The 14,493-nt window shown below is 37.6% G+C and overlaps 1 protein-coding gene across 25 annotated transcripts in view; it reads right to left on the minus strand.

The window, feature by feature from the left end:
- BIRC6 (baculoviral IAP repeat containing 6) overlaps window positions 1-14,493 on the minus strand; it is a 258,658-nt gene that overhangs the window by 101,365 nt on the left and 142,800 nt on the right. For 24 of the 25 annotated variants that reach the window (XR_010123126.1, XR_008500630.2, XM_054475624.2 and 21 more), the window contains 8 exons: window positions 14,302-14,398; window positions 13,957-14,151; window positions 12,020-12,220; window positions 8,969-9,248; window positions 7,187-7,443; window positions 6,547-6,655; window positions 4,046-4,267; window positions 1,423-2,203 (listed from right to left, as the gene is read on the minus strand). Coding sequence is in view for 23 of the 25 variants with exons in the window: in XM_054475624.2 (XP_054331599.1) it covers window positions 1,423-2,203; window positions 4,046-4,267; window positions 6,547-6,655; window positions 7,187-7,443; window positions 8,969-9,248; window positions 12,020-12,220; window positions 13,957-14,151; window positions 14,302-14,398 (2,142 nt within the window). In the remaining 2 variants the exon portion in view is untranslated. The remainder of the gene's footprint in view (window positions 1-1,422; window positions 2,204-4,045; window positions 4,268-6,546; window positions 6,656-7,186; window positions 7,444-8,968; window positions 9,249-12,019; window positions 12,221-13,956; window positions 14,152-14,301; window positions 14,399-14,493) is intronic. The other variant, XM_054475620.2, reaches the window with a different exon arrangement.

Below are 14,493 nucleotides of genomic sequence, written 5' to 3' on the forward strand. Positions count from 1 at the left end.
GATCCTCCTACCTCAAGCCTCCCCAGTAGCTGAGACCAAAGGCACATATCCCCATGCCCGGCTAATTTTGGTTATGATTTCTTTTTTTGGTAGACAAGCGGTTTTGCCATGTTGTCAAAACTGGCCTCAAACTTCTAAGCTCAAGTGTTCCACCCGCCTTGCCTTCCGCAACAGCTGGGATTATAGCTATAAGCCACAGCACCCGACCTGCCCTTCTTCTTAATAAAACTAACTCCTTCAATATTTTATAAAAATTATATTATCTATTTTTCTAGGTACTACTAAAGTTTGACTGGAATGAGCACTATTAAATAACAAGGAGAAAAGTTATTTACTAGTGTCTACCGTATCTCATATAGGCTCTATGCTAGGTACATTATACAAATTAAAATATTTAACTGTCTCAAAAAATCCTTGAGGCAGGTATTGCTAGCCCCATTTTATAAGATTAACCAATATGCCCAAGGTCACATGAGGTAACCAAAAGCAAAATTTGGCAAAAAGCCAACTAGAATTACTCTTGAAATAATTCTACCTTTCAGGATTTATTATAATAAATTAAATTATAATTTATCATAATATATGATAAATTGTCTTCCACTTTTTTTTTTTTTTGAGATGGAGTCTCGCTCTGTCGCCCCGACTGGAGTGCAGTATGATAAATTATCTTCCACATTTTTTTTTTTTTTTGAGAGAGTCTTGCTTTGTCGCCCAGGCTGGAGTGCAGTAGTAAGATTTCAGCTCACTGCAACCTCCACCTCTCTGGTTCAAGCAATTCCCCTCAGCCTCCCAAGTAGCTGGGATTCCAGGCGCATGCCACCACACTCAGCTAATTTTTCTGTATTTTTAGGAGAGATGGGGTTTCACCATGTTGGCCAGACTGGTCTTGGACTCCTGACCTCAGGCAATCTGCCCGCCTCAGCCTCCCAAAGTGCTGGGATTACAGGCATGAGCCACCACACCCGGCCTATCTTCCACATTCTATATGTGATTTATGTGGAGTCTCCTATCTGAAACCTAATCTAACGCCCATGTAAAGAGAAGCAAATTATCAGTACGGCAATCTCGTTACAAAAAAACACAATACCTCAAGGCACATACAGTACTCAGTGATCAGTGTCAATACTGTTCCAGCAGCTGAAATTTTTTTGGGGCTTTTTCTTTTTGTTTGCAGAAATTTTTTAAAATGAGGGTTGTATGATCTAGCTAGGTTCCCAATGCATCTGCCAGTCATCTCATTATAAAGAATAAGTGATTCAAGTGACAGCATATTTTGAGGTGGAGAAAGGAGATATCAGTACCTTATAAATTCAGATCCTTAAAAGCACTCAACCCTCACTAAATTTATTATTACCTGGCCTTTATACATGGCCCTTTCTTATGTAATAAAACAACTAAAATGTAAGTTATTTTTTGTCTTACCTGTGCCATCAGCTTTTGATTATTAGGATGGCATGAAATGCACTGTAGAAAGAATGCAACAGTTGCATTCTCAATTGCTGTGCGCTGTTGAGTAGTCAATCCTGTTGTAGCAGCTGAAGAAAGAGAAGCTGATCTTGCACTGGTCTGTTGTGCACCTAAATTATGGCTTCCAGAAGTGGACCCAGAGTGACACAATAAAAACAGAAGTGCTGTCCATAGTGGATTGACTTCAGAACCACCAAGCCAATCTTTCATAATATGGCTACTGCCAACTTCTGTCAAAAACCTAAGAATAGGAGCAACTAGGTCTGCCGTGATAGGCATCTTATTACATTGTTGTGGGACATGATGGCGCCTGAGTTTGTCCTGGGAAATATCTATTGACTGAGCAATGCTTTCTGAGTTAGAAATGTGGCTAAAGCAGAAACTAGCCAGACTCCTCACAAGAAGAGAAGGCAAACCTGAGTCTAGTAATTGTTTAATAGCTTCAGGAGATTGAGAAGAGGAAGCAAGGGTAGCCAAATGTGATTCAGTTAATGCGAGAGGTGCTTGTGCATTTTTAGAGTCATCTGTTAAAGATGAACTAAGATCCTGCTTTTTGCTATCATCTGTCATGGACAGTCTATGGTGACACTGCACTGGAGGAGGGGTAATTCCCATCCAGCCCATGAGCAAAGAAAAATAGTTTGGGTGTACGTGACACATTGAGCAAAGTAGACTGTCAACAGCTTTCTTCAAAACCATATTGCAGGGAAGAGACATGGACCAATTAAAAAGTAACCTAGAAAAATAAAAGATATCATATTAATGATACAAGTTTATTTTTAGAAGAAACTATTTCAAATATTCCTGTTATACTTCAATCTATACTCTGACATTATATACTTCATTTGACATTGAATAATAAAACATTGTAAGATTTAAGACTGCATATATATATATATACACATATCTATATTTAAAATTGAAGAATGTAGGTACAATGGAAGTTGAGTTAGACTTGTAAATGAGTACATAAAATCAAGTAAGCTATTTTAAAATGGTTCTACCATTCTCTGTGTGACCTAAAAAGGTCATGTAGAGAAACAAACAAACAAAAAAGATCATGCCAAACAAATGTTTACGTTGAATTCCACATGACAAATGGCTTAAATTCATGTTTGCAAATAAAAAACTATCAGTGAGGCTCAGTAATTAAGTCATGGATTATGCCAACCGCTAAGGCCAAATATGATGACCTACTAGAGAACAATAGGCCTACTTTTTATGTGTCACAGGAACTCTTCAAAAATATATTCTGCTGCAGACTTAATAGTTACCTATCAGTAAGTTCAGCAAAGACTTAGCTAAATATGGTGAAGAAACGTGGGTAAATAAAAACTACTTGTCAAAAGGACAATCTAGAAAAGTCTCAAATTTTCTAGCTTTACATTTTTGTTCTTTTTTGAGATGACGTCTTGCTCTGTTGCCCTGGCTGCAGTGCCAGTGCTGCCATCATCATAGGTCAATGTGGCCTCTAACTCCTGGGTTCAAGTGATCCTCCCACCTCAGCCTCCCAAGTAGTTAGGGCTAGAGGAACGTGCCACCATGCCTGGCTAATTTTTAATTTTTTTGTAGAAATTTGGTCTCTCTATTTTGGCCAGGCTGGCATCAAACTCCTCGTTTCAAGTGATCCTCCCATCTCAGCTCCCCAAAGTTATTTTTTTTGAGACAGAGTCTCGCTGTGTTGCCCAGGCTGGGGTACAGTGGCGTGAGCACAGCTCACTGCAACTTCTGCAGACTCAAACAATTCTTGTGCCTCAGCCTCCCAAGTAGCTGGAATGACAGGTGCATACCACCGTGTCCGGCTGACTTTTTTTTTTTTTTTGAGACAGAGTCTTGCTCTTGTCGCCCAGGCTGGAGTGCAATGGTGCAATCTTGGCACACTGCAGCCTCCACCTCCCAGGTTCAAGTGATCCTCCTGCCTCAGCCTCCCAAGTAACTGGGATTACAGACACGTGCCACCACGCCGGGTTAGTTTTTCTATTTTTAGTAGAGACAGGGTTTCACCATGTTGGCCAGACTGGTCTCGAACTCCTGACCTCGTGATCTGCCCACCTCGGCCTCCCAAAGTGCTGGGATTACAGGCGTGAGCCACTGTGCCCAGCTTTCTGACTTCTGCATTTTTGTACAGACGACGTTTTGCATGTTGCCCAAGCTGGTCTTGAACTCCTGACTCAAGCGATCTTCCCACCTCGGCCTCCAAAGTGCTGGGATTACAGGTGTGAGCCACCACGCCCAGCCCCAAACTTGTCTAGCTGTACTTTCCTGCCAGAGTTGTACATTAAAGATAATCTGGTGGGAAAATTTGCAACTGAGAATAAACACTATGAACCACAGCAACACCTACATTAAGCATAATTTTAGGTTAAAAAAAAGAAGGCAGTACTGCTAACATATCTTCTTAAAACACAAAGATAAATTAATATTTGACAATTCATTTCAAAAGTATACTTGATTATATTTGCTACTTTCAAAATATTATGTTTCTCCTAATAAACACGTAAAATATTTTGTTTTATCAAGTGAACACTAACTGATCTAGTACTGGGGGGGGAAAAAAGACTTCACAAATCATACTTACTCAAAGAGCTCTTGGTCCAGGAGTGCTGGTAAGTCATATTCTACAAGCAGCTCATAACTATGCCACAGAATGGCTGCTACACAGTGCAAATGAGAAGGAGATGGCATCAGAAGACCATACTCTATTGTTGAGGAGTTAGGACACATGTAGTTCATCCTGCCACTTCTCTTCATAGCAGCCACTCTTGCAGAATCACTAACCCATTTTAACAAGGCCTGAATTCTTAAACGAAGAAAACGAATTCATATAACCAACTATAGCGCAATTGGCATTTCATATAGATAAATACCATCTCTGCATGGTGAGTAGGGTATTTATGAGAATAATATACTAACTGTTTTTGATTATTTTAATCTAAAATAGGAAAAAAAGGAAATCTATTGGCAACAAAGACATACTAGTTCCAGTTCCAATTTTCCAATAACCTTACTGATTTCAACCATCAAAAGGTTTGAGATAACATACTAGAACAGTGATCTGGGGCTAATTCTTCATTGTGCAAAGTCTCATGAAATACAGCATGTTTCATATCCCTGGACCCTAGCATTAAATACTAGTAATAGCCACCCACACTCATTCATTCTGACAACAGAATACACCCTCAATACTTACATATATTTTTTTAAGTATAATTTTTATAAGATGGAAATTAAGCTTAATTTATTTTCTCTGCATAGTACTTTTAAAAATACAGGTATCTGTCATTTAGAACTAACATTAATAACAAGATTATAGGTCAACTAACCCCACTAATCCCAACCCCCTGGAGCTGGGAACCAGTAAAATATACCCAACTTTGAACCACAACCTGGGAGCAAAAGACTTTTAGATTTCTCAAGTTCTTAAAACACTGTGTTTACATTTAGTTTATTTTCCTTCAATTTCTATTTCAGAATATAAGATTCTTGGCTTCAGACTAAAAGAAACAGGGATAGGAAGGTATACAATACTAATTCTGAAAGATAAGACTTTCAATTTCACATGATGGGGAATAAAGAGAATTCAGAAGACAAGGAAGACATTTTTCTCAGTCTAACAACCTTGTCATTAATGTCAGTTTTATATAACAAACATTCATGTTTTAAAAAGTACTATGCAGAGAAAATGAATTAAGCTTAATTTTCTTCTTATTAAAAAGCCACAACAATATTTAAAAATTAAATAATCCTAACAGATTTCAAGTAACCTGTTCTGGAAAAATATTTAACACTGATATTTTAAATATATTTTAACCACTACTAACCATTATGATTCAAATTTGGCACAAATTATTATTCACTTTATCAAAAACAATTGCAATCTATGTTTAAATGTAATCCATAATTTTAATAATTTATAAAGATATTAATAAAACATCAAATGACTTCATTTTAAACATAATCAAAATATTAAAAAGTAACATAAATCAGGAAGAAATCTATGTTTTTCTAATATGGATACTACACATAAAAACAAAGAATGCCAAATATTTGCTCAAAAATTTATCAACAAAAATATGTTTCAAAACTACTTCAAGTTGGCCAGGCACGGTGGCTCATGCCTGTAATCCCAGCACTTTGGGAGGCCTGAGGTGGGCGGATCATGAGGTCAGGAGATTGAGACCATCCTGGCTAACACGGTAAAACCCCGTCTCTACTAAAAATACAAAGAAAAAAAAAAATCAGCCAGGCATAGTGGTGGACGCCTGTAGACCCAGCTACTCGGGAGGCTGAGGCAGGAGAATGGCATGAACCCAGAAGGCGGAGCTTGCAGTGAGCCAAGATTGCGCCACTGCACTCCAGCCTGGGCAATAAGCAAGACTCCATCTCAAAACAAAACAAAACAAAACAAACAAAAATTCAAGTTGGTATCAATTTGAAAGTAAAAGACATCAAGGTAGAATGACATTAGGACAACTCCTTAAAATTACCTAAATGTAAAAAAAAAAAAAAAAAGAAAAGAAAAGAAAAAAATCACTAAATATTTAGCCAACGTGTTCAAATGTCATTTACATGTTATGATATTGTTTCATTCTGTAAACAGCAAGAAAGAGTGCAGAAAGTAATGAAAAGATTTCAATGAATATGATAATCAATAATAAATAAACAGAACCATTATCAAAACAGTCGAAGTACCAACTACAGACACAACATTCCTACATTCATATACACGTATTAAGTACTACCTAAGATAGTATGACTCTGATACCATCACTTTACAAGGTTCCTTTCACACATAGCCAACTTAAAAATATATGTTTTATTCCATTCCTCAAAAGCAGTATTAACTAAGAATTCTATTTAAGTTCAAATTTGCTTAAAGTATGTCCAAATACATATAAATGTATGTCTAATGTTCATGAAAACTTGCGGAAGTTACAACCTGTGAGGCATATGGTAAACATACAATATATCACAGTATTGTCTTTTATGAGAACATCTAAGGAAAAACTGTCAGAAACATTTACTATAGCATGATTCTGTGCATGTGTGTGCTTAATTAAATGAAAAATAAAATCATACCTGTCTTTTGTACCAGGATCCTGAGTTGTTCCAAGCTGGTAAAGAATATCTATCGTAGAGTCAGAAGAGAGTCCATTTAGTCTTCCAAAAAGTAAAGGACTATTCAAATCTTGCAACAAAGAATCCAAAGAAAAAGTCTGCTAAATAAGCAAGTTAACCATGGGAAGATTTACTTAATTTAATTAAGTTATTCATTAAAAATGAGGCTTCCATAAATTCCAACAACAAAGAACAAACTCTAAAAATAATGAAACTAGACTGGGTGCAGTGGTTCACACCTGTAATCCCAGCACTTTGGGAGGCCAAGGCGGGTGAATCACCTGAGCTCAGGAGTTCAAAACCAGCCTGATCAATATGGAGAAACCCCATCTCTACTAAAAATACAAAAATTAGCCGGGTGTGGTGGCAGATGCCAGTAATCCCAGCTACTAGGGAGGTGGAGGTTGTAGTGAGCCGAGATTGCACCACTGCACTCCAGCCTGAGCAACAGAGTGAGACTCCATCAGAGAAGAGAGAAGAGATAAACATAAACTAAAAGAAAAAATAATTCCCAAAACAGAGTTAAGCACGAAGATCGCACAGTTCAACTGCTGTTACTTTACAGACATGTAAACATTTAAATATCAAAGTTAATTATCACCTGTAGGATCACTGCCTGATGCTGCACAATTTCTCAGGAGAATGTCTATGAGCTTCAGGCCAATTCTAGTAGACTGCAGTCCTATCTTTACAAGCACAACCTCGATGTTGGGTGAATGCATTCCACAGTAAGGTGACATCAATAAGGCCGCACAAGTCTGCAGCAGATTAGCAGTAGGTGCAGCTGCACTTGCCATCATTCCTTCTAGATCACTTATGTGAGTAAGGCAATGATGTAATAACCGTAACCATCCAATACTGAAAATACAAAATGACTTGTATGATCAATATAAGTTGCTCAAATCACTTTGGGGTAGAACATAACTTTTTAAAGATCAGCATATTGTGTTTCATAAATAGCATTAACCAATCTAAGACATGTTTTTTTAGAATGCTGCAAATTTAGTAAACAGACAGTAAGTTTCCCCTATAAGATAAATCACGGCCGGGCACGGTGGCTCACACCTGTAATCCCAGCACTTTGGGAGACCGAGGCAGGCAGATCACAAGGTCAGGAGTTTGAGACCATCCTGGCCAACTTGGTGAAACCCCTTATCTACTAAAAATACAAAGATTAGTTGGGCATGGTGGTGGGCGCCTGTAATCCCAGCTACTCAGGAGGGTGGGGCAGGAGAATCGTTTGAACTCGGGAGGCGAAGTTGCAGTGAGTCTAGACTGCATCACTGCATCACTGCATCACTGCACTCCATCCTGGGCGACAGGGTGAGACAGACTCTGTCTCAAAACAAACAGAAAGATAAATCACATACAAAAGTACTTGTATTCATAGCACTTAGAAACCACGTGTTTGCTTTTTTAGGAAATCATCCAGAAACCTTCTTTTACATGCAATTATATATACTGATAAACTGATTACTATCATAGACTTCTAAAACTGTGTAGTCTTAGCACCTTGAAAACAGAAATCCTAAATTCTTTTTTTTTTTTTAAAGACAGAGTTTCACTCTCTCGCCCAGGCTGGAGTGCAGTGGCGGAATCTTGGCTCACTGCAACCTCTACCTCCTGGGTTCAAGCAAATCTCCTGCCTCAGCCTCCCGAGCAGCACACCGCCATGCCCAGCTAGTTTTTGGTATTTTTAGTAGAGACGGGGTTTCACCCTGTTAGCTAGGATGGTTTCGATCTCCTGACCTCGTCATCCACCCGCCTTGGCCTCCCCAAGTGCTGGAATTACAGGTGTGAGCCACTGAGCCAGGCCTTAAATTCATTTTTATCAGGCAAAGTTTTCAATAAAATCCATCTATAAAACATTCAGCTGTCAAAATTTATCAGAAAAATGTTGATTAAAAAATATATTCGGGTCCTTGTTAGTTTGGTTCAGACATAATCCTTCTGTTAACTAACATTTAGGAATTACCATATAAGACTAGGTCCCTGTTTCTAAGGTCAGTTGGTATGGTTCAGATGTCATAGGCTGGTCATAGGCATTCGCAAATTCCCGAAACAGAGTATGATACAAAAAATTACAAGCCAGAAAATTAGAATGTACACCTACATGTAGCATACAGATCATCATTTCAAAGACTAAACATATATACACCTTAATTTTAATCAGTGTCAGCATTCTGTTTCCACAAAACTGTCTCTATTACACCTAATAAAATTGTATTATACAGATACCTACGGAACAAAGACCTTCCTAAGACCTAAAAAAGAAAAAACCCACAAAATAATTAAGTCCCCTATCTCCCAACCCTGCCAAAAAACAAAAACAAAAACAAAAAAGGACAGAAAGCTTTCTTAAACAACAGGAAACAAAACATACCTTGTTTTGGATACCTGATCTTCAGATGGAAGGAATGGATTATTAACTGTCGCAGAAGAGGTGGTACCAAAAGCAGTGAGCCCCAGTAATTTAATTTGTGAAAGGCCTAATGTGCTGGCATCCCGTGGACGATGTAGTCTAAGGCAAACAGCAGAAGCTACTTCGGCTTTTACAAGCTGAATTTTTATGTAGGTGAGGCCACTTGTGACAACAGGAGTGGACAAAGGTAGCATATTTACCCCATCTGCACTTACTTCAACAGACACTGAGGAAGGGCAGGCTATAAAAAGAGAAAATTGAATCATCACAAAAGACAAAGTAAACTAGATTGAACAGTTTATTAAAATATCCCAGTAAAATAGCAGCTTTCACAGTTGTATTCATCATGAACTTGTAAAAAGAAAACTTATACAACAAAATACAGTTTGACAATGACTTTCACCATAATTAATGTTGGAGCTACTTTTCAACACAAAATATTTGATCTACAATAAAAATTATACTTAAACAGTCTAATATTCACCTAAATAAAGGGGAACCAAAGATGTGTGATCCACATGTACCTGATGCTCCCTATGAATAAAACCAGCCAAATAGGTAATTATGTCATCATTTCTACTTTACTCAAAATTATCACAAATAATACGAAACCACCTTTGATTAATATGCTATGGTTTACTATTTTAAATAATTTGGGGAAAAATGTAATAAAACTTGTTTATCTACCAATTATTCTATTACTACTAGATTGTGATATTTTTTAAACATTGAGTTTAACCTCACAGCTGAGTTTAGAAATTTGTTTTGTTTTCCTGAGATAGAGTCTTGCTCTGTTGTCCAGGCTGGAGTGAGTGCAACGGCACGATCTTAGCTCACTGCAACCTCCGCCTCCCAGGTTCAAGTGATTCTCCTGCCATAGCCTCCAGAGTAGCTGGAACTATGGGCAGGTGCCACTACATCTAGGTAATTTTTGTACTTTTGGTAGAGACAGGGTTTTGCCATGTTAGCCAGGCTGGTCTTGAACTCCTGTCCTCAAGTGATTCACCTGCCTCAGCCTCCCAAAGTGTTGGGATTATAGGTGTGACCCACTGCGCCCAGCCTCCTTTTCAAATTAAACCAAATATCCACAGGATTTTTTTTTAAAAAATCAATTCTTGCTGAAATTTAAGGAGTCCCCAATGAACTATCGGAAAATTATTTATTTCTAGCTTAACATGGAACCCCATATAATAAATATATGTCAACTAAAACTTTTGAAACTTGGTTTTATTTTTAATTTCAGTGGTAAAATAAGAAGGAATTACATGCCAGCTTTAAACTGATTACTAGACAGTCAAATTAATTTTTAAATTTATACTTCAAAACCTTTTGAGGAAAGTATTACCTACATTTTACACAAGCAGACATAGCAAAAAGAGATTAAGTAATCCACGCTCCCACAAGAAATGTCACATCTTAGATTCAAGTCCATGTTTGATTCTAAAGACTGTTATTTCCACTGTATCACAACATATTTTCAACTTCTGCTCTAATCCAATAATAAAACCAAATTTCTTAATCAAGTATACTTAAGTAGGGAACACCTAAATCAATTAATTTTCACAGGAGTTCCCCCTTCATAATATGCTTCCTGTTTCAATTCCCATATGCAAAATCCAGCTGAACCTCAAAAGCCACCACTTATGACCAACTCCTTTGCTTTCCAAATAAAAGCAATCTCTTTCCAATTTTAGAGGTAGCCTAAGTCTTACACTGACTTATATTTGCCTTTTAATATAGTTATTTTTGACATCCTAAAACACCGTGTATTAGCATATTTTCCTTCTACCTTTATATTATCTGTTTTTTATCTAAGGAGTGTGGATGCCACAAGTAATTAAGATATATCAGTCTAATCTTGCAAATATGTAGAAAAAAATTGTTTTCTCCAAAGATGCCAGGAATCTACAAAATTTCCCACAGCTCCTCATGCAATTATTGAGTGATATTTGATAGCAATGAGAATCAATCAATAAATGTAAGCATGTGTATTAATTTAAACAATTCTGGCAAAATTATAACTATATTGAAAGCATTTGTGAACCATATAAAACACAAAATGGGCTGGGTGCAGCAGCTCACACCTGTAATCTCAGCACTTTAGGAGGCCAAGGCGGGTAGATCGCTTGAGCCCAGGCGTTTGAAAGTAGCCTACGCATCATAACAAAACCCCGTCTCTACAAAAAAATACAAAAATTTAGCCAGGCATGGTGGTACACGCCCGTGGTCCCAGCTATACATGAGGCTGAGATGGAAGGATCATTTGAGCCTCAGAGGTCAAGGCTACAGTGATCTGAGATATCAAAACTGCACTCCAGCCTGGGCAACAGAGTGAGACCCTGCCTCAAAAAAAAAAAGCAAATGAGTATTTCATATTCTTTATAAATACTTGAAAGAGTTCATGCTCTTAAGTGATAATATTTTGTAAAAGTTGTTTTGAATTATTTGCCTTACAAAGTTCAATAAAATGTATTCAATGAACATGCATCAAATGAATGATACAATATTACAAGCATACTGACATATTACAATAAACCCAGTATGAATCTTAAAATCACACTGAAGTAATCAAAATATATTATTCAAAAAGGTAGTTATCTTCTAAAGAAGTTGGAGGGCAGGCACACAAATCTATGCTAATTTCACATTACAAGGCTAGGACTGAGGTCTGGACTGAAAAAACTAACATGGTAAAAAAAAAATGGGTGTGTAATGAACTCATTTCAGTTTAATACTGAAGCTTAGTAAATATGAGACAAAAGAGAAAGCAAAATAATATATAACTGGAACATATTTGTTTAGACTTCATCACATAATCTTTTTGTCTGAGGTTAACAGTCATTTCCCCTAAAATGACTTGGTAGTATTAATAATTTCAATAAAAACTGTTCAGAAGTTACACTCTCTGGTAATCACACCTAAGTGTATTTCTGCTTACTAAATATTTTTATTTTCAAATATTTCTCAATTAAAGTTTGTTCTCATGATGCTTCTTTATAAAATATTACTCACTTGCAAGAGATGCAAGATGAGGCTGAATATGTATCTCCTTAAGCAGCACTGCTGCAGGAAGGTGAATGGTAAGGTCACACCAAGCCTCCTCTGGAAGAAAGATGTAGGACCAAGCAGCAGAGCGAGCTCTTCTATGAGGAGGTGTGGACTGCAATAGCACTTCAGCTGGTTGGGCAGTAGGACTGCTAGATGTGATTGTACCTAGAGAAGATATTTTACATAAAATAAGAACTTGCAAAAGAAACCTAATAAAGCTTTAAAATCTATACAAATAAAATTAAACTAGAAAAATTAATTGAAAACATGAACAATTGATGCTGGTAATGTACTTAGTATCCTAAGCATGACTGTAAAGGTATTCACAAAACATTAGGAAATCCTGTCAACTGGAAAGGTGACAAGTTCATTATTAACTGCTGTCTATTTTGTACTCATATGATACACGAAAACTAAAGACACAGTAATAAACGTAGCTCAATAATTTTCAAACTCTTTTTTTTATTTTTTATTTATTTATTTATTTTATTTATTTTTTTTTGAGATGGAGTCTTGCTCTGTCGCCCAGGCTAGAGTGCAGTGGCGAGATCTCAGCTCACTGCAAGCTCCACCTCCCGGGTTCAGGCCATTCTCCTGCCTCAGCCTCCCGAGTAGCTGGGACTACAGGCGCCTGCAACCACACCCGGCTAATTTTTTGTATTTTTAGTAGAGACGGGGTTTCACCGTGTTAGCCGGGACGGTCTCGATCTCCTGACCTCGTGATCCACCCGCCTCGGCCACACAAAGTGCTGGGATTACAGGCGTGAGCCACCGCGCCCGGCCTCAAACTCTTTAAGTAAAAAACAATGTCCAATATATCCTTCACCTTCAAAATAATCATCTTTATTCTAAGATGTCAATGTCTATGATTTAGAAATACAAAAAGAAAAATTTAAAAGAAACTATGTAAACTAGATAAAAAAGTAAATACCTAAATTCAAAACTTTTAAAAAAGATAGTACCACTTTAAGGCCAGGCACAGTGGCTCATGCCTGTGATCCTAACACTTTGGGAGGCCAAGGTCAGGGATCACTTGGGGCCAGGAGTTCAAGACCAGCCTGGACAACACGGTGAAACCCTGTCTCTACTAAACACACACACACACACACACATACACAAAGCCAGTGTGGTGGCACACGCCTGTAATCTCAGCTACTCAGGAGGCTGAGGCGTAAGAATTGCCTGAACCCGGGAGACACTATGCCACTGCACTCCAGCCTGGGTGAGAGTGAGACTCTCTCAAAACAAAACAAAACACAGTACCACTTTAAGAAGGAAAATGAGATTTAAAATTGATTAACATTTAAAGAGAAAACTTACGGAAGAATCTCTATTTAGTTTCTTAAATTGTGCTTCTATTTAGACTCACAAATAAAAACAAACTTTACTGCTAAAGAACTGTTAAAACATTCCCTCTCGGCCAGGTGTGGTGGCTCATGCCTGTAATCCCAGCTCTTTGGGAGGCCAAGGCAGGTGGATCACCTGAGGTCAGGCATTCGAGACCAGCCTGGCCAACATGGTGAAACCCTGTCTCCACTAAAAATACAAAAATTAGCCGGGCGTGGTGGCAGGTGCCTGTAATCCCAGCTACTCGGGAGGCTGAGGCAGGAGAATCGCTTGAACCCAGGAGGCGGAGGTTGCAGTGAGCCGAGATCACGCCATTGCACTCCTGCTTGGGCAACAAGAGCAAAACTCCATCTCAAAACAAACAAACAAACAAACAAACAAAAAAGCATTCCCTCTCATAAGTAGAATGTCGAGATATCCACTACCTCTAAAATAAACTGTAATTAAAATAGCGATATATAACATCATCAACTGACTTCAACTAATTTTGTTTCATACCAGCTAATAAACTAGATAAATTCACATTAAGTAAGATTTAGTAACACTTTTCTTACCGAGGGGTGCAAAGTTATGAATCCCTTCAGCATTGTCAGGCTCAGAAGCTAGTATTCTTGTTTTCAATGTGCTGTCAACAGCTTTATTTGGACCAGAGTCAAGAAATTTCATAATAGTTGATACCATACTTCTTGCAGTGTTCACAATAGCCCTTGTACTAGTAACCATATTATTGCATATGAGCTGAACACCACCTAAATTTATACAGAATATGAAATGAAACCGATCTCAGGACAGATGGTTCAACATCAAAAGTAAACTTCCACAAAAGACTATAAAAATGAAAATGTAACATACTATCACATAACTACACTTAAATGATAGTTATTGAAACATTATCTTACCCATATCATGAAATGCTTTCAAGGCATCACTAGTATCCAATACTCTCAAAATGAACCACAATAATGGCTCAGATAACTGGCAAGTAGCAAGAGAGCCCTAAAAAATGAAATATGCATATTATGACTTTATATATTCCTGTGAATAAGAACTAAACTCAATGCATGTAATATTCCTTCCTAGTTAATTTTTGT

This window comes from Pongo pygmaeus, chromosome 12 (genome assembly GCF_028885625.2).
Source record: "Pongo pygmaeus isolate AG05252 chromosome 12, NHGRI_mPonPyg2-v2.0_pri, whole genome shotgun sequence".
NCBI classification, from domain to species: Eukaryota; Metazoa; Chordata; class Mammalia; order Primates; family Hominidae; genus Pongo; species Pongo pygmaeus.